At 40.2% G+C, this 21,494-nt stretch overlaps 1 protein-coding gene across 2 annotated transcripts in view; it reads right to left on the bottom strand.

The window, feature by feature from the left end:
- The window catches only part of CACNB4 (calcium voltage-gated channel auxiliary subunit beta 4), a 128,595-nt gene extending 110,074 nt beyond the window's left edge, over positions 1 to 18,521 (bottom strand). The window contains exons 1-2 of one of the 2 annotated variants that reach the window (XR_004592580.3): positions 18,140 to 18,458; positions 17,603 to 17,686 (exon numbers count right to left, since the gene is read on the bottom strand). Coding sequence is in view for 1 of the 2 variants with exons in the window: in XM_034425050.3 (XP_034280941.1) it covers positions 17,603 to 17,686; positions 18,140 to 18,193 (138 nt within the window). In the remaining variant the exon portion in view is untranslated. Of the gene's footprint in view, positions 1 to 17,602; positions 17,687 to 18,139 lie in introns of both variants that reach the window. The other variant, XM_034425050.3, reaches the window with a different exon arrangement.
- Positions 18,522 to 21,494: the final 2,973 nt, after the last annotated feature.

Consider the following 21,494-nt stretch of genomic DNA (forward strand, 5'->3'; position numbering starts at 1 on the left):
GAAAAAGGTAATAGAAGATTTAAAATTTAAATCTGACCCTGTGACCTATAGTGCACATACTGAGATAGTGCCTATTTTTCTAGGAACAAGAAGGCATGCTGATTTTTTTGGGTTCGAGCATTATAAATAAAATAGAACATTTGGATATACATTCTTGGCTTACAGACTGGGAGTGAATGTTGGGCCCAAGTGGAGCTGTTCATGTTTTCTTCTGGTAGGTCCTGTTCCTGCTGGAATGGGACAACTTGGCACAAATAACTTGCTGCGGCCCACTCACCATGGCCAACTCTCCACGGCCAACTTGCCATGGCCAACTCACCATGGGACAACTCATCATGGCCAACTCATTGCGGAACAATTCACCGCGGAACAATTTACCAATTCGATTTAATTATTTAAAATAAATTTTAAAATATTTTAATTGTTCTCATTCACATTTCATTTTGTCCCTCCTTTTGCATCCTCTAATGATTCTATTCCACAATTTCTTTGATATTAGTGTAACTCTTGTCCCGTAGCAAGTTGTCCCGCAGCGAGTTGGCCATATTATGTTGGCCATGGCAAGTTGACTGTAGCGAGTTGGCCATAGTGAGTTGGTTGTGGCAAATTGGCTGTGGCAAATTGTCATAGACCCCATTTCTGCACATTGCCCAAAAAGGAAAGATAACACAATTATGGGGAAAAGACAGGAGAGATCCAAATTTGTGTTCTTATTATAATTCCTATGTATAAATGCACATTTAGAAATAATTTATTGTGACTGTAAGGAGAAATACCATGCTTTGACATGAGCTTTTAAATTATGCCCTTAGGAAGCATAAATCTTGGTTTACACCCAAATTTTCCCACAAATCCTAACTGTTTTAATCTGCATAGTAAGCAAACAATGGACCAAATTCTTAGAAAATAAAATGTTTACAAAATATGACACCTGGCCTAATTCAAATACAAGTTTTCCATTTTTTCCTGCCTTGCTGATTTAAAATCACAAATGTTGCAGATGGAATGGAGTGGAATAACAGCCTCTTTAACTGCAATAATCCAGGTGAATGTATCTGTTTTGTTGATTCTGGGTTCTGCATTCTATGCTTGGCAAGTGGGATTAAAACTAAATTCAAATGCAAGGATCATATCCTTTTCCAAAGATTTGTGTATATGTGAGGCAATGTTAGTTACATGGTATATAAAAGAATACCACAGTCTTAGATTCATACTAAGGACATCAATGAGTGTATTATTTACTAGTGTTCTAAAAGGACTACTTTAATTGTCAATATTAAGTCATTGCTTCCTGAAATATCAATCTAAACATGAACAAAAAGAAGGCTCACAGAACAAATCAGCCTTTCCCTACCTGAGGCTCTCCAAATGTGTTGGGCCTCAACACCATCTCTGTCTGGGAATAATAACTATTAAAATCCAACTAATTCAGAAGGCATAGATTGAAATGAAGTAGTAATGGACAACCTTGAGCTGCAGGACTTCATACAGATCCTCATGGCATTCTCTAACCTCAATTAATGAGAAATGCTACCACTTCAAATCTGCAGGAACTCAACAATTAATTAAGCTATTTTGAGGTGGGTTAAGACCAGAAAACTCCATGGGAATCCTAAAACTGACATATCATGATTAAAAAGCAAATTATCTCCAACATTAAGCTCTATCCATGTGTATGTGTGGCTGCCTGTCACCCTATGCACCAGCTTATCCAATAGGATAAATATAGTCTTTAACCATCAAGGCTCTTCCCCGCTTGTATAAACAGACTGTAATTCTCCATTATGATAAGATGGCAATATTTCTTGTGCCTGCCCTAGACATTAATCCTATAACTCTTATCTGCAAAATAGATCATGTCAATTAACTATGCATCTCAGTTTACCCAACATAAAACCCCAGAAATTTGATCAAGTGTGACAATGGTTTCAAAAAAATCCTTCTTCAGAGTAGGAACTTTAATATAATAACAATTTCTTAGAATTCTAGAAATATACTGTAGATTCATATGATCTATAATTAATACTTACCTACTTATTATGATGTATGCAATTCCTGTCCACATTGGCAACAATGTCCAAAATGCAATATCAAAACCAAATAGCTGAAATAAAGGATATTAAGAGATTTTTTTTGGAAACTTGATGACATTGGTATCTATTGGGACTCAAAGGAAGTTGATAATTTCTATCCACTCGGTGAATAAAAATATAATTGAAGGATATGCCCTAGAGATTCTGTCAAAACCAATATGAACATTGTCATCATGTATACACATATACACATGTATAACAGCACAGCTCCTAAAAAGAGAGGAGAGAGAGAGAGGGAGGGTGGGAGGGAGGGAGATAGAAGAGAGAGGGAGAGAGAGAGAGAGAGAGAGAGAGATGATAGATAGATAGATAGATAGATAGATAGATAGATAGATAGATAGATAGATATTTTAGAAAGGGCTTCCTTGATTTTGGGAAAAAAGTTTTGTTTTGGAAAAGACTTAACTTCTGGATTTAACTTTTAGTAAATTCTAATCCTTTATGTATTATTTTGCTAATTGAAGAAAAACTGTAAGCAGTTTTGACTTCCATGTTTCTTCCAAGAAGGTGAAAGTTAATGCATGGCTAGATGATCTTAGCCATTTCACATAAAGGCTGACGGCAGCGCACTATCCCCATTTCTATACATTGCAACTTGAGGAAGAATATTTGTGGAAGGGAAAATTGGACTTTTTGTCCCCTAAATGCATCTCCAACACCTTTTAAAAAGGAAAAAGTACAGGTAGTCCTCAAATTACAACAGTTCATTTAGTGACCGTTCAAAGTTACAACAGAGCTGAAAAAAGTGACTTACGACCGTTTTTCATACTTATGACCATTGCAGCATCCCCATGGTCATATGATCAAAATTCAGACACTTGGCAACTGGTTCATATTTATGACAGTTGCAGTGTCCTAGGGTCATGTGATCATCTTTTGCAACCTTCTGACAAGCAAAGTCAATGGGGAATCCAGATTCACAACCATTTCACTAACCTAACAAATGCAATGATTCACTTAACAACTGTGGCAAGAAAATTTGTAAAATGGGCCAAACTCACTTAACAAATGTTTCACTTAGCAAAATAAATGTTGGGCTCAGTTATGATCATAATTTGAGGACTACCTGTGTTTGATCACAAGAAGATGATTGTTTTCACAAACATCCTGATAATCTCCCTGCCCTCAAATCTGTTATCCTAAACCACTATGGGTCAAGCAGCCTATCTTGAATATGTGAGTCATTGTTGATTCCTGAAAATTGTTTGGACTTTTCAGTTTGGACTGAACTTTTCTTGGAAAGGTTTTTAGAATTAGAATTAGAATTTTTTATTGGCCAAGTGTGATTGGACACACAAGGAATCTGACTTGGTGCATATGCTCTCAGTGTACATAAAAGAAAAGATACGTTCATCAAGAATCATAAGGTACAACACTTAATGATAGTCATAGGGTACAAATAAGCAATCCGGAAACAATATCAATATAAATCATAAGGATACCAGCAACAAAATTACAGTCATACAGTCATAAGTGGAAGGAGATGGGTGGTGGGAATGATGAGAAGATTAATAGAAGTGCAGACTTAGTAAATAGTTTGACAGTGTTGAGGGAATTATTTGTTTAGCAGAGTGATGGCATTCGGGAAAAAACTGTTCTTGTGTCTAGTTGTTCTGGTGTGCAGTGCTCTATAGCGTCGTTTTGAGGGTAGGAGTTGAAATAGTTTATGTTCAGGATGTGAGGGGTCTGTAAATATTTTCACAGCCCTCTTTTTGACTCGTGCAGTATACAGGTCCTCAATGGAAGGCAGATTGGTAGCAATTGTTTTTTCTGCTTTTGGAAGTTTTTCGGAAGTGATTTTCGGAAGTGATTTGCCCTTGTCTGCTCCCCAGGACTGAGAGAGAGTGACAGGCCCAGAGTCACCCAGCTGGCTTTGTCCTAAGGCACGGCTAGAATTCTCATTCGCCTGGTTTCTAGCCTGGTGCCTTCACTACTACACTAAACTCAATTTACGTAGAAAGGTGTAATTTCTTCCCTTTCTCCTACTTTCTGGAAAAAGGTTTGTTTGCTTAACACACAGCTGAATCAGTGGTGAAATCCGAAGTTTTTTATTACAGTTCTGTGGGCGTGGCTTGGTGGGTGTGGTGTGGCTTGGTGGGCATGGTAGGGGAAGGATATTGCAAAATTTCAATTCCCACCCACTCTGGGGCCAGACTGAGGTGGTATTTGCCAGTTCTCCAAACTACTCAAAATTTCTGTTACCAGTTCTCCAGAACCTGTCAGAACCTGCTGGATTTCACTCCTGAGCTGAATCCTTTGAATGTGGCTTCTGCTTCTTCCAGGCTCAACCTTTCCATTATGAACAATGAAATATTAAAATAAAAATTTCTTTATTTACCGGTGTTCTAAAAAGAGTGATTTAATTGTCAATACGCCCTTGCCAAATTACAAGAATTTCCCACTTTTTCAAAGACATCTTTATTTTAAATCTTCCACTTACTGTGAAAAATTAAAAATGAAGATGGATAGAGAATAGGTTTTTTTTTTTAAAAAAAAAACTTTTCTAGCAAAGCCTCCGGGCAGAGCTTTACCAACATTTATTCAGTAACATCAAAATGTTGAACATCAAACGTGCCAAATCTGATCTGAGTGCTGGTCTCTGCTGTTGGCAACACAGAAACTGTTGCCAGGAGCCATGAAAATAGCATTACCTTTTAAAAGAGTATAAACATTGCCAGAGTGATTCAAGAATTAAAACTAGATGCAAATTACTGATCACTCCTGGTCAAAGTACATTAGGTATCTACCAATGTACATGCGCATTATGTATCTTATATGTAAAGCTGAAACACGTAACCAGTTTATAACTTGAAGAATGGAAAATAGCCTTTGATTGCTTTGCTCAATGAGAATCAACATTACATTAGGCATTAGGCCATGTTGGCTGCAAATTATAGGAAATGTAATATGACATCTGGAAGTTCAAAAGTCAGGAAAGACTATCCCATAATGGTGACAGTCTGGTGTTAATTTGTATAAAAGGGTGTATTATGTAGATGTTACAATTTCTTTCATTTTAGTAAAATCCTGTTTGCCCTAACCTCTGTTCTTGGAAGAAAATAAAGCTTAAACTGATTTTGAAAACATAAATAAAAAAGCAAAATATGCTCAGCGCAGATCAGGCAGGAGAGCACGTTTTAATTAAAGCAGCAAATCTCAGTAAAGAAAATAGCTGGGAAGGAATCAAGCCCACAATTCATACATGCAACTCATTCTATAAACAGAGCTCCAAATCCCTTCGCCGGAAAGATGAAAATGACACACACCTACAAACATTCTTTGTTAACAATAGGTCACACAGTGGTGGGATTCAAAATTTTTTACTACCGGTTCTGTGGGCGTGGCTTGGTGGGCATAGCAGGGGAAGGATATTGTAAAATCTCCATTCCCTCCCCACTCCAGGGGAAGGTTACTGCAAAATCCCCATTTCCTCCTGATCAGCTGGGACTCGGGAGGCAGAGAATAGATGTGGGCGGGGCCAGTCAGAGGTGGTATTTACCGGTTCTCCGAACTACTCAAAATTTCTGCTACCGGTTGTCCAGAACTGCTCAGAACCTGCCGAATACCACCTCTGAATAGGTGCCCGTGTCAGCTGCTGGTGAGGTTTGCAGAATAAAAGTAAGGAATTCAGTAAAGGCCTGAAATAAGGGGTAAGAAGATACCATGTAGAAAGAAAAATTTGAAATGAACAGTTTGTGAAATGTAAGAGAATGCAGCGCATGGAGGTAGCTTAATTGAGCAAATTACTAACTTACAGAACCCTAGAGTGACAAGATGATTTGGAGCTAACCAACTGGCAGGATTCCTTAGACCCAGATTAGGAGGAACCAAGAGAGGGTTACTAGCTCCATGGGTCAACTGCATCTGATGTCATTACCTGAAGTCCCAGGGTTAGGTACAACCAAGTTAAAATCCTCCTCTGCAAAATCCTGGCTAAAACAGGATTTTAGAAACCCGGTCTCTGCCATGATTCTGTTCGTCTTTCCAACTGTTCTGGCTTCAAAGATAGAAGAAAATAAGGGCAAGCTTTTCATCAATTATTTTGACAGGGAGGATTTAGCTAAGGACGAATGCCATTTAAAGAATGCTAGAGGAGACAGAGGCCTTGATCACAAATAAAAGTATTTTGTGCATGTATATTTGTAGCCTGAACGTGGGGCATGTGATTGTAATTTTGCGTGTGTGTGTGTGTGTGTGTTTATACAGCATGGTAGATTATAGATCCTAATCCTCAATGAAAAGACCTTCATTCTGTACTGCAGGGGTTCCCAACCCCTGGTCCAGGGCCCATTAGGAACTGGGCAAAGCTTCATCTGTTCATGGATCTAGGTAGTGCATGAAACCACTACCCACTGATTTGTGGAAAAATTGTTTTCCACGGAACTGGTCCCTGGTGCCCAAAAGGTTGGGAACTACTGCTGTACTGGCTGATCATTACTATCGTCCATCATCACCACCATCACCATCATCAATAATCAAGGAGAAACCTTCATAATAGTGCATTTCAATAACTAAAGAATTGGAGATTTCTGAGTCACTTCCGTTAGTCTGCAAGAGCAGGAAACCATTGCTTCTGTGCACTATATCAGAGGCTTTTCTTGAAGTTGGAACTCTCCTCACCTCCTACATGCCAAACCTAAGAGTTATTTTTAATACAATTGTCTCAAAATAAAACAGCCAAAAATTTCACAGGAAGGAAGGGTTTCTCAATCCATTTCCTCTGCTTCCAGCATGATCAAATTAGATATTGGTTTAATTGGAACCAGCAACTGATTAAGCAAGCTGGCAAAACAGCCCTTCCCATTCAAGAAAAGAGATAACTTGCTTGGTTATCTTGCATTATTTAGTTATCCAATAATCTTTGCAGTTTTAAAGTCCTTTTAATCCTGTGCAGTGCAAACTCTCCCTTGCACTTCATCATATGGGACAGCATTTGTTACAAAGCACAGTTAAATAGGGTAATAGAAAAGAATTGTATACATCCCCCCACACACACACACACAAACAAAGATCTTATTATTATTGTTTTCTTTTAATCTCAGGAGAAATTCAATGACAGCCCGAGGCTGCAATTCAATATGCACACTTCCCAAATGGATACCTACTGGATAGGCTGGACAGCAACTCCAATCTTTCTTAGCCATCATGGGCACTGAAAATGCTGGCTGGGAATTATGAGAGTTGAAGTCCCACACAGCAGAAGCATATGAGTTCGGAGGAGGGGAAAATCCATTTTCCCTCTGGATTCTACATTACAGAAACAGGTCAGAGTTTACAGCAAAGAATTAATAGGTGCAAATTTGACATGACGACACAAAGCGAAGCCCGAACAATGTCAGATCCTTTGAGTCTCTCAGGATATCAGTTAAATAGTTCAAAGTTGCCTTTTTAGAATAAAGAAATAGCACCAGCATCACACAGTAGCAGATTGCTGAACTCACCTATATAAAAGGATTTCAACGTACCTCAGAAAAGCTCAGCAACACAATGTGATTTTAATATATTGCAAGCCCAGACTAGAAACCAGGAGACCATGAGTTCTAGTCCTGCATTAGGCACAAGGCCAGCTGGGTGACCCTGGGTCAGTCACTCTCTCCCAAATCTATCAAGGAGACAAGGACAAATCTGTTGTGGCCCACTGGCGGCCACTGGAGCTGGCAGCAGAGTCAGACAGTGAGGAGGTTGGGAAGGAACATGGGCCAGTCCTGGGGGCTGGGGAAAGCTCGGACGAGGGTTCTGCATTGGAGGCAGAGAGGGAGACAGACAGCAGTGAGGTAGAGGAACAACTGGAGCCTGTTCCCAATGTGCGCATGCACAGAGCTACCAGAAGACAAGAACAACTCAGAAAGCAGGGTCGACTTAGGAGTAAAGCCACACCTTGGAGATGATTGGCCCCTCCCATAGGAAACAAAAGAGGAGCAAACAGGGAGGGGGCTTTTGCAGGAAACAACTCGTTCGTTCAGTAGTTTCAAGAGTGTAAAGTTCTGTTTGTGACTCTAAGAGACTCTGTGCCAAGTTTTGCCTTACTCTGCGTTTGGAAACAAGTTACATGGCAGCTTGCCAAGCGAGTTAAGGTGTGTTGATAAATATTCCTTTGAACAACTGTTTGGACAAACCTTGCTGACTGTGAATGAAAATAATTCACAGTCGTGTAAATAAAAGAGGTTTTGCTGGGACCAATTCCTGCTTCCTGCTTTTTAAGGGAGCCTAGGTCAGAACAAAATCACTTCTCAAAACTTTAGACACTAAGTCGGATATTTGACATGTAGGGACATATACAGGTAGTCCTCAACTTATAACCGCAACAGAGTCCAAAATTTATGTTGCTAAGTGAGAAATTTGTTAAGTGAGTTTTGCCCCGTTTTACAACTTTTCTTGCCACAGTTTTAAGTGAATCACTGCAGTTGTTAAATTAATAACATGGTTGTTAAGTGAATCTGGCTTCCCCAATGACTTTGCTTGTCAGAAGCTTGCAAAAGGGGATCACGTGACCCCAGGACGCTACAACCGTCATAAATGTGAGTCAGTTGTCAAGCATCCGAATGTAAATCACATGACCATGGGAATGCTGCAATGGTCATAAGTGTGAAAAATGCTCGTAAGTCATTTTTTTTTCAGTGCTGTTGTAACTTCAAACTGTCACTGAGTGAACTGTTGTAAGTCGAGGACTACCTGTACCTCCCTCCCAAATCTAGGAATTCATTAGCCAGCATCTGATGAATTGAGTTACAGTGTGTGAACACTTACATCTTTTTAATAAAGATTAGCTTGAAAAGAAAATGTAACACTTTTTTTTTTTTTGACTACCACAGCCTAACATGACTCTCCTTCTGAAATAATTCTATAAATTTCACATGGTTGTTGCTTTTACTCCTTCTTTCCTTTGACGATATTTGCATTTACGCATTCACCTCAAAGAGCATCTAAAAAAAACCTTGAGTATTGCTCTCCTTGGCATTCCAGTCATTATGTTTTGTAAAACAGTAGAAAAAGTGCCACCACAAAAGGTTAAGCTGAACAGCTTATGTGTCCCTTTCAATCTAATCTATGCATGCATGTTCAGCTCAGCAAGGGAAGTCTTTTCACTAATACAAAGTTTAAATATTCCTCAATGGTTCAATTTTTTTGCACACCTCTAATAAATATCAGACAAAGAATATGAATTTTTGTCTGAAATAAAGGAGGACAATGAAATAAAAGTAAAATTAAGATTATACAAAAAAGTCAAAACCCTCATCTTTTCTAAGACTCTTTCAACAATTAAATTGCATTTTACCATTCGGAAGTTAAGTATCAAGTACAATAAACATACTGAACAATATATGATAATATAAATACTCAGCAAATACGAAAAGCACCCAAGGCAATGTTTTCCCTCTGATCGACTTTTATAAAAATTAAAAGCAGCTTGATTGGTGAATAAAAATTATAGACCTCATAGTTTCATAAACTAAATATAATCTTTCTCATAAACTAGCATATCCAAATTCGGGATTCAATCATAGATATCAACAGCTACATTAAATTCTGCAGACCACACACCTAGCATGCTATTGCTGCTTTTTTTCTCTAGCGGAACTTGAATTTTAAAAACATTACACGCATAATCTTGGTTGGCGTTTATATAAAACAGCCAATAATCCTCCGAAATCCAATTTTGCAGAGCAATACTATCACCCAATTAATGATAGCACATCGGCAGAGAAAAATGCTGAACAGCCAACTCAGCAGAATAGTTGTGAGACCATATATATGCTTAGACAAAACTCACCGCTGGAAAAAAGGAGTCCCAAACAGTATGCAAATCATTAGCTTTTCTTGAAACATGTCATAAATCAGAAAGTCTTCCCTATCAATGATACCATCTGTACTCAAGGGCCATTTCATATCATGATTATGACAATGTGTCTACAGCTCAGCCTCTTAGAAAATTACTCCACCGTGTCACAGTCTCAGAGATATGAGAAATGATGATGATCCTACTGGGCAGCATTCCATACAAAAAGTCTTCCAACCTTTGGGGGTGTTGGATATTTATCCTACGGTTGGGTAGGTAATATATAGAAAAACTATGTTTGTGACTTTAAATGATATAAGAAGAATGATTGGCTGTGCTATTATCAGGCAGCCATAAAAGTAGACAGGAAGCCCGGGAGCTCCTGCTCCTGCTATTTGATGATTGATCTCCTGAAGAGGGACTGTGTGTGACTGAAGAGAACTGTAAGCAAACTATGTTTTGTGTGGAGAGTGATTATTCGAAGACGTGTTATCATTGTTTTGAGAAACCAAGTTTGTTTTTTCACTAAGAGTAAAGAATGTTTTTTTTTCACCGTTCAGAGTCTGTGAGTATCTGTGTGTTTAACCAGCAACGTATCTCTTTGCTGTCCGGTCCGTTGCCTACTATGCAGAGGGAAGTTTTACCCTCAACAGGGGGCTAGAAGTAATATCAGTAATTTTGAGAGTACAGGTAGTCCTCGACTTACGACCACAATTGAGCCAAAAACTTATGTTGTTAAGTGACAAATTTGTTAAGTGAGTTTTGCCCCCATTTTACGACCTTTCTTGCCACAGTTGTTAAGTGAATCACTGGAGTTGTTGAGTTAGTAACAGGGTTGTTAAGTGATTCTGGTTTCCCCATTGACTTTGCTTGTCAGAAGCTTGCAAAAGGGGATCATGTGACTCCAGGACACTGCAACCGTCATAAATGTGAACCAGCTGTCAAACACTAAATATAAATCATGGGGATGTTGTAATTGTCATAGGTGTGAAAAATACTCATAAGTCATTTTTTTTCAATGGCGTTGTAACTTCGAACGGTCGCTAAACGAACTGTTGTAAGTCGAGGACTACCTATACTTTCACAAAATGGCTGCAAGATGGGCATGGCTGCAGGAGTGGGTTCTACTTACCTTTACTACCAGTTCGCAATGGGATCGCATGCGCAGGTCGCCGATGACAACATCCAGGGCGGTGGGTGGGGCCTCCCACCTGTTTTACTACAGGTTCTTGTGAACCGGTCCAAACCGGGGGCAACCCAACTGCATGGCTGTCAGGCATACCTTAACTGGTAAGGCAAAATGTTACAAGAATATATTTCCCAAAACATGAAAACTCAGATATGTAGATTTATTGTAACAAAACTATGAAGTTATATAAAATGAGCAACTGGTATTTATGAAATATCTATTTCTATTTTATATGACCAGTTTTTTCACACAAACACACACACACACACATATATATATATATGAAAGGAAATATATTTTCCTTGTTTGAGTAAGAGCCTCATCAAATATCTGGTTGGTTGCTTGCTTGTGACCATGTGAGAACTAACTTTCATGATAGTGGTCGATTACAAAATATCCATTTCACCATAAGACCAGTGGTGAAATCCTTCGCAGATTGCCATCAGTTTGCTGCCCGCGCATGCGTGATGCATGCCAAATGTGTGTGGTGCACATGCATGTGCAGTGCAGACCAAAGCATATTGTGCGCGCATGCATAGTACACCCCAAAAGCACGCTGTGCCACGTGATTTAGATTCGCTAGAAAGCAGGATTTCCTTCTTTCTAGCGGATCTAAATCGCGCGGCACAGCTGATTGTCAGAAATACCGGTTCAGACAAATCAGTAGCTTTTATCACTACCGGTTCGCCCGAATCAATGCGAACCGATAGCATTTCACCCCTGCATAATACATTACTACGGGCTCAGGCTCCATTTTCCTAAATGCAGTCTATCACCTCAGCTTTTCTTTACCATCCCCCCAACACCCCCATAGACAGACTTTAAATGAAAAACTTGACTGTTGCAACATACCCTTTTTTTATAAATTCAGTTAAGATGTACTAAAAGGAAATCAGTGAAAGTTTTAGCATATTGATTAAAGTAGCAACATGCTTAGAATTTTATTCTAACATTTCAAGATGGTAAAAATATACTGCATCTATAACTCTTCAGGAGACATTTTTCAGATGTTAAGAACTGTACTCAAAGATTTGAAAAAAATATATACATATTACATGGAAAATTAGACCTTTATTCCACCACTGAATTTTGCTAGGAATAGGGTTACATTCTAAGCCCATCTAAGCAGAATAAATTAGATCTATTCCTGGCAGCATAACAAATGGTAAAACACAAAAGCCAGGTAATTTGGAATGATGTTGTCTGTCACAAATACTTTATCCTTTAAAATACTAACATCAGAACATGTTTCACTTTAGTACTTTATTAAGTTCTTGCAATTAAGTTTATATCACCGTAATTCCTAAACTAGCTAAAATCATATATATTGGTCAAATTATAGTTCTGTTTTATTGATAAGTAGATCTTAAATATTATTTTTTGAGAATGGGTTGACAGTTGAGTTTTAGATTGTAGTACATTTTGCAATTTTGAACATCAAATTTAAATGATTCCTGCTGTTATTATTTTATTGGATGCAGAGAAGTTGTTTGATAAAATATATTATAATTATTGATGCTTTCAAAATGTTCTTTCCCTTGAGAATTTTTAAACTGGATTATAATTGTTTTTTCTTTTGCTAAACTAGAAAGCTGATCTAATGTCTTTTTAAGGAGAGAGAGGGAGGGAGGGAGAGAGGGAGAGAGAGAGAGAGAGAGAGGTATAAAGCAGTATTATCCTCATACTCCTTTGTTTCAAAACTTTATCTTGCACAGAGTGACAAGATGCATGATTTAAGAGATGTATCATGAAAGATGAGGAGTAGGAAGTATATACTTGCTAATAGCAAGGCAACTGTCAATTAAAACCGCCTTCTGGCATCTGGCTTTAAGATCTTAGAATCCATCAGAAGATGTAGCTGTTTGTTATTATTTTTTAACAAAACAGCATGCATAAATTGTTATTTATAAATTTTTGGATTACAATAAATTAGATGCTCAATAGCATAGGGAGAGATGGAAGACGAAACTGAAATATCTGGTGAACATGAACATTAATAAATAATTTTTTTGGACATAAAATGTGTCATTCTGCTATCGATTTAAAATTAATTCAACCAAAGTATTATCTTATCTTTATTGGATACATCTTTGTCTTAAAACACTTGTGAGACATCTTCTTATGCATGAATGGATTCAGTTAATTGTTGGAAATTGGTACTTGAAAAATCACACTGGTTTGTGTGATATGGTCAAATGTTATTTAATGGCTCCCTTTTGGATAGACATTTATTTCACGTATTAGTTTTGTCATGGAAAGCTCATCAGATTTCGGGTGCGGGAGAAATGAACATGTACTTTTGAACAGCTGTCAGGCTCAAAAACCAAGAATGACAGGTGGTGATTCTTCCAAGCTGAGTTCTTCATTGTTTCACACCTACAGATTTCCCCACATCTTGCCAGACGTATAGTAAGTACTAGCTGAACTTACAATATAGTCTGGGGATATTAAGGAGGGGCTGCCTTCACCCTCTTTCTCTCACACATAATATCTGTTGCTGCTTACTCCTCTGGACTGCACCCTGTCTCCTTGTAATCCGCCTCCTAACTACATTCCATCACAACAATACACCAACAGCTTGGAAAATAAACTGAAAAATGTAAATTGCTATTATATACTTTTATTACATGGATAGAAAAACAGGCCTTAAAAGGGCAGAGGAATATTGATTTTTTAATCAGAGGATAGAAGAATTTACCTCTCCTTCTACATTTGAACAAGCATTCTATTCCCTGGAATCTCATTGGGAGAATTGTTCAGAAGCTTTGACGGCATACACCGCATATATGCTTAATTTCCTATTTTTATTGTACAAAAACCGCCAGGCATTAATTATTAAATTATACAACATGATTTCAAAGTAGATTTACGACGGGTTCTATCTGGTGCATTTTTAAAAGGAAATTTTAAATGCTCTCACTCCCTCTTTATGCATTTGGGAAGAAAAAGAAGAGAGAAAATTCAAATCCGTATTGCAAATAATGCTAAAGGAACTTCTTTGTCCATCTGCAGTTGCTTCTGCAGAGGTCTTGCAGAAGGCACCCTTGACAGTTGAAAAAGCTCATATTTACTGGGGATGTATGAATTGTGAAGCCTCCTTTGATCTGATGACACGTCAGCTGAAGTGCCTATTGAAGCAAAACACCAAACCGAAGGCCTGCTTCTCTTTAGGGTTCTGGGTCTCTCCCTCCCTTCAAAACTAGTCTGAATTCATTCCACTGAATCAAACCAGATAGCCAGATCAAGTCAGCCTGCTTCAATGCTTCAAGTGGATGTGAAGTAGTGTTATTTTCCAAATGAAAGCTCTTGAATTGCTGTGACAGTCTGAATTATTATTCTATTTAGAGCAAGACAGCATCTCAAGTAGAGCCAACCTAATATTCACACATGAATATTCCAGACTGGAATTCAACTGGATAAAGTGGGGAGAGACAGTCAAGACACGGACCAAAAGATAGTCCTTTAGGCCCATCATTCTCTAGCTACTTTTCCTTCTCCTTCTCATCCCTCCCATTAGTTCACACACCCCAGGAAGGACTGGCTCACTTTTACTCCTTAGATTGTTTTAAAAAGTCACTAGAGGAGAAACAAGCCCGGTGTCCAATTGCTTCCATCAAATTTCCCTCCCTTGCCCTCACAGGTCATGATTGAAACAGAGCACAGAGAAAGATCTTATTCTCCCACCATCCTGAGTAGGAATTAAATGGCCTGTTCCCATTCTTGATTCATATGCTGCCTTTGCTCTCATTTGCTAAAAAGTTGGCAGTACATGTTTTAGGTGTGCTGTACATGTTATGCAAAGCCATTGGTTAAACCTTCCAGCTATTAACCAGCAAGAAACACCAAATTAAAGCAGGAATTCACAGTAAGCACTCCTCTGAATAGCACTTCAGAGAAGAACACTCTGGAGACTGTTGTCTCAAAACAAGAAAGTGTCAGCTGATGAATAGGGAGGATGGAAGGCATGCTCCATAAAGCAGTTTTTACTGGGAACTCTCCTCCTATCCATCAGGTTATTTCAGATGGAGTTTAGCAGGCAAAAGCATCTGGGAAACCCCTCATCCCAATCTTCAACTGCCCAGGACAATGAGGAACCATACTGTAGGTACCAAGCAACCAGTTATTGTGCTCTGTTCTTTCTATGGAGACATCCATAATTATCTAGAAGTAAGTTCCTTTGAAAAAAACAGGATTTCTAGCATATAGTATACATGGCAGCATTGTGTTACACCAGTGAAACCATTTTAGAACCATACTCTCCTATATAAAACAATTGAAATCCCTAAAAGTTTCTTTAAACTTAGACTAGATACACTATGGAACATTAACTCATGTATCGAAGGCACACACACAGATACACTGTGGTATTTGTTCCAAAGAATATCCATTTTATGCAAGAGATTAAGCATGCCCAAGAGAGAATTTACTTTTTTCATCTGACCTACATTAATATTCTCAACCTTTTCTGAAACATCTTTTAGTCTCAAAAGGGGATTGCCAAGCGAGATTGGGGAACTGCTGTTTAATTGAAAAGCTCTACAGAGCTCAGAGTATTAATCACTGAGGAAGGCAAGAATGCATATATTCGACACAGAAATGCACCCACTCAGGTTTGCTACCCATGAAGGTGTTCTGAGACATTTGTGGAACACAAAGCAGTAACAAAGAAATCTCCTGGGTGCAGGTCTAAATATAATATTCAGTGTATCACTGAAAGGAGCTAACAGGATGTGACCTAGTTCAATTCAGGACATCTAACATGTTCTATCACTGCTTGAAGAATCCAAGAAGGGAGCTGCTAAAAGTAACTGGAAGCTCTTGGGTGGCAGCATGCAAAATAGACATTGAAAGAGTTAAGAAACCAAAATCCACAATGTCTGTAGTATAAGGGGAAAATGCTACAACTATCCTATATAAGGGCCCAGACTAATTTCTAGTTCTTTCTCTCAGTTGGGTAAAGACATGTATCTTATTTCTGTCTTCCGATAATCTCCATAGAACCAAACTTTTTTCTAGCTACAACTCCTGTCAATAATTCTTGTACATCCTTAGAACTAAATGTATCTTTCTTATCTCTAAAACTAGATTTTAATCAGTGTTTCCAATCTAAGACTTAGTAGATGAAGACAGTGCCTCATGCCTTGAAAACAACTATCCACAGAAGACCAAGGGAACTTTCCCTCATCTTGGAAAAAATATATATCCATCAACCAAAACCATAATAAAATTTATTAAACCATAGTAAAATTTATACTCTGTATACAGATTTATACCTACAAATCATTAGACAGAATTGTTACTTTTATTTTCCAAATTAAGCCATTCATCAGCTGCACTTAGAGCTAAGTCTCCAGTTCTAAGAGGACATCATATCCTTTGACTTGTCTATTCACTGTCTGAGTTAGAAGTTATTCACTAGTCAAGGAACATGGTCCCTCAATTTGTTCAGAGATGCTCTTTCCCTTTAGCTTATCAGAGGTGCTAGAGTTAATTATGAAATCAAGAATTTCCAAACTGAATGCCGATCACAATTAAATGCCAAAATGACCAGGATTGTATTTTGATCTCTTTCTTCAATCTGATCAAATTTTCTCTCAACAGACCAAACATGACAGTGAAAAGATTACAAGTTGAGTAGAAACATTTATCTGGCCCACGTGAAAAAATATATTAGAGTTTTGAGTTTATAGAACTCAAGCAGGTAAGTGACTATCAGTTTAGTTCTCAAATTTTCTGCTACAAACACATTTAATCACTGCAAGGGAAAAGCAAATGTAGAAGTGAGAGAAAGTCAGCAGCCGCAGTGATTACTAGAAGTCATTGTGGGAATGTGCTTTCCCTAATGATTAAAATTCTCTGCCACTCGGGGCCATAAAGAATTTAGAGTACAACCATAGAGAATTGCCAGCCTTCCCATAAATACATTGAAACATGAAAATTGATATGGAAGTCAGATTGCCTAGCTGAAAAAGGTCATGCTCGCCTACAGGTGAGGAGGCATTTGCACTTGAGCTGTCCACTGCCACATACAACCCCAATCGTGATTCCTTTCAGATCATGCCCATTCAAATGCCAGTCAAAGGAGGGAATTTGTTCTTCAAAAATGATGCCGGAAGGAGCAGCAAGCAAACCCCCTGTTGAGGAAGCACAGCGGATCCAGCTTTTGTGCATTGTGCACCCATTTATTAAGGAAAAGACGGGAGATCACTTTCCCCATGAAACTCCCATCACTTCTTCTTTTAGCAAAAATCACCATTTGGAAAAGAAGGCTGGGGAAGGCAGGCTTGTACAACAACCTTCCTTCTCACATCAATCCTCTCCAGCCGGGGAAGGGGGGAAAAAAGGCACTTCCATGAAAGAAGAGGTGTGTGTGGAATAAAAGCACCAGCCGCGGGAGAAGGAGGAGGAGGCCGGCCTCCGCCATCCACTTTCCTGGGTCGCCACCACAGTTTGGTGGCTGCGCACCAGACGCCCGCGCCCAGCCCCCTCCCCGTACGGGGTGGCTTCCTGCCGGCGGCCGTTCCTTTCCCCGGCGCGGCTTACCTGCCGGAGGATGAAACTGGTGGAAGTTGTGCTGCCATCGGATCGCTTCAATCGGCTCCTCCGGGTGGCCGTGCCTCGGCTTCCCTGGAGGCGGGCGGGAGCAACAGCGGCGACGGGGCGGAGCGGAGCGGGCGGCAGAGACAATAAAGCGACGATGAGCGTAAATAAAGGCGAGGGAAGGCAACCCACATTTCAGCAAGCAAGTTATGGGCAAAGTCGCGCCCCAAGATCGGGACACCCCACCCCGGGTTAACGCTTAGCCCGCCCAGCCATCCCCCCCTTTTTTTTTTTACCGATCCCCCCCCCCAGCTTCTTTCCCTCTTTGAGCACGAAGCCGAGGAAATCGATCCGATCTCAGGCCGGGGGGGAAGGATCGACCGGCGCCTAGAAAGCGACGGGGCCGGATTCCAACCCGGGGGACGGCGAGGGATGCTCGGCTCGCGGCTCCGATCGGATCCGCCCGCTTGCCTGCGCGCCTGGCGATCCAGAGCTCACCCACCCGACCACCATCGCGGAAAAAGCGGAGCGGGAGCTTACCTGGAAGATGGGGTCGGCCAGCCCGTTCTTGCCGTACGAGGGATGCTTGGACATGCTGGGGGCTGCCCCGAGCGCCTCGGGAACCGGCCGCGTTCGCTGCTTCTGCCCGAGCAGCTTCCTGCGCGTGGGGCTGGAGGCGGCTCGGGGCGCTGCTGGCTGCCGAAGCGGCGGAATCCTTAAAGCGGCCGCGTCACGCTGTCCCCGCCAAGCGCTCGAGGGGCGGTGAAGCCGAGCAGCGTTCAGCGGGGAGGGAGGGAGGGAGGGAGTGGGGAGGGGAAGATAAGGGGATTGGAGCTTCCTCTTTGATCTGCTGCCGACGCCTTTTGGCCTCTCTTGGCCCCGAGGCCTCGCCCGTCCACCCCAGCCTGTGGGCGCGGAAGTTTTCCCTAAGACCCCCTCGCAGTTGGGGGATAGGAAGGCACCATACAGCGGTCGCCTTGGCCGTAAAGCCCTGGATGTGCGCGCCTTGTTTTGTATTACAGATCTTTCCTGTAGCGCTTTACCTCAGGAAAGAGTTTCCCAAAGAAGCGCCTTAAATAAAAGCAGAGTCTCCAAAGCAGGACATTAGCCATGGAAGCAGGGTCCCATTTTCAAGCTCAGGCAATCGTAGAAGCTGTTTGAATCAACATTCAGGCCATCCTGGATATAAATGCAACGGAGGAGTTAGGGTTTCCCACAAATTCTTTTAATAATTTTAATTGGTTTTGTCTTTTTAAATTGGGGGCCAAACAGAGATATTTCTTTTAATTGTTTTTAATGTTTGTATTATATGTTTTTATCTGGCTGTACACCGCCCTGAGTCCTCAGGGAGAAGGGCGGTATATAAACTTGAAATTAAAAAAAAAAAAATTGCTCCCGTGCCCAAATAGGCAAAGTCCCCCACCCCCGATTATTCCTATAGGGCAGGCATTTGGAGCAGGAATTTTATTTCCGCTTAGTAACAGAGAGATTGCCAAATAGGTGGAGAAATACACTTTATCATCTACACAAGAGCCCTTCTCCTATTCAGAGGCTAATGTTGACTCCCCTGGGGAGAGGAGGCTTTCTTCAGAAGGTCTTCACACATCAGAAATTCCTTGTGTTCCTCCTTGATAGGATGGATAAAATGAAACAGGTGGATGATCACCCAGCTCCTTCATGGATGAATTGAGAATATATGAAGGGTATGGTGGTCCAGAAGTTTAGATATTGGACTGTTGACTGGAAGGTTGGCAGTTTGAGACCCAAGTACCACCCACGTGTCAGTGAGCTCCTGTTACTTGCCCTAACTCCTGCCAACCTAGCAGTTTGAAAGCGTGCAAATGCAAGTAGTAGGGGCCTGGTGGCTCAGCAGACTAAAAGCATTGTGATTAACACCAGCTGTCTGCAATTACTGTAAGTTCGAATCTCACCAGGCTCAAGGTTGACTCAGCCTTCCATCCTTTCTAAGGTAGGTAAATTGAGGACCCAGTTTGTGGGGGCAATAAGCTGACTTTGTATAAAGATACAAAAGTACGAAGGCTATTGCTTAATGCATTGTAAGCCGCCATGAGTCTCCAGAGAAGGGTGGCATATAAATCATTTTTTTTAAAAAAAGAAGATAAATAGGTACCACTTAGGTGGGAAGGTAACAGCGTTCTATGCACCTTGACGTAGTCATGGTCATGTATGATCAAGGAAGCGTTTTCAGGCAACATGGCTCCCTCAGCTAAGAAACGGAGATGAGCACCACTCCCTAGAGTCAGACACGACTGGACAAGGGAAATCTTTTTACATACATACATTATTTCATATTTCATACACACACACAAAAACATTATACATGTATGTGTGTGTGTGTGTGTATGTTTTTCTATCGAGACACCTGGTCTACCCCAGCATGTGGGAGGGAGCAAACTGCATCTCTTTCGCCTTTCAGCTCCAATCCAGGAGCCCTCAAGCAGTCACATTCATGACAAACCATTTTTATACCAAATTTATATTTAAGTTCTTGTGGCTCAGAGGTTAATACAACTGCCTAACATGCAGACAGCCCAAGTTTGAATCCAAGTAAGGGTATGGCTAGCTGATGAGAGCTAAATAGCTTGAAATAGATCTATACTAGTCTCGCTTTATTTCTTTATCAGCAAAATATATATATTACAAACTATTCTAAAAATACGAGTTCCAGGTATATTTGTAAACAAAGAAGCAAACATTCTGCAAGCTCCGGAACTCGTACACACACACACACACACACATACATATACATACATACACACACACACACATTTGTAGGGTATTGAGGGGGCAGTACTGTATAAAAACGTGTAAATCGAGGACTATCTGTATAAAAAAACTTCAAGATAATAGCTGCTTCAATTGCATGGTTGCAGATGCCATTATGACTTCTTGGACACACGGGGATGGACACACACACACACACACTGTAGATGGCCCTATTTTCTCAGCAGTCTTTGTTTAGAAAAATAAAACATTCACCTTCAATGTCTGTGTGATGGCATTTTTTCCCCATTCTTTCTGGGTGAAAGTGAATATCCTAGTTAATTGCAAACATGTTCCGATGTTCAGGCTTCCCTTACTTTCTGCTAGAGTTAAGTTCCCTGAATGCACTAAAGCAGAGGGGGGAATAAGATTGCATGGTATGATGTTAGAACCAGTTTGGTGTAGTGGTGAAGGCATCTGGCTAAACTAGTAGACAGTGAATTCTAGTTCTGCCTTAGACACAAGGCCAGCTAGGTGTTCCTAAGCCAGTTGTTCTGTCTCAGCTCTAGGAAGGAGGTAAGGGCAAACTTGCCAAGAAAACTGGCAAGGAGTCAAGATTGACTCAAAGACACACACATACAAACTTGGTAGCCTGAATGCATTGGCAAATATGCTCATAAATGTTGAGAGCATTATTCTTAAGCATGATGATATTCAAATATATTTTCTTCTTTGAGTCATATTTCATGTATGTAAAACCATTTTCTTCATTTTTTTCCCACTGCTGGATTTTTAACACAGATGGTTAATGATAGAAGACAAACAGGCAGACTGCAGCATGGCACTATGAATTTTGTTAGCACTCTTCCTTACATTGCACACAACAAACTCCTGGGTTAAAAGCTCATCCTAGAGCTGAGGAACCTTCACCAGCCTCGGTACAATATAATATATACAATTGTTTTCTAGTTTTAGAAACGGGGTTATTTTTTTCCTTTTGGGTAAAGGATTTGGACAAGAAGTCGATGCTGTTTTGACCCCCTGGTAATATATGTATGGAAGTAAATGGGAGACAAGATACACAACTAAAGCAACTACACAACATAATGTGTGAATGAGGGCAGAAAAATGGCCAAGTGGTTCGGCAGGAAAAAACCTTGGTGTGTTTCCA

The sequence above is a fragment of the Pantherophis guttatus genome, chromosome 1, assembly GCF_059756535.1.
Source record: "Pantherophis guttatus breed Tessera chromosome 1, ASM5975653v1, whole genome shotgun sequence".
Taxonomy (NCBI): domain Eukaryota; kingdom Metazoa; phylum Chordata; class Lepidosauria; order Squamata; family Colubridae; genus Pantherophis; species Pantherophis guttatus.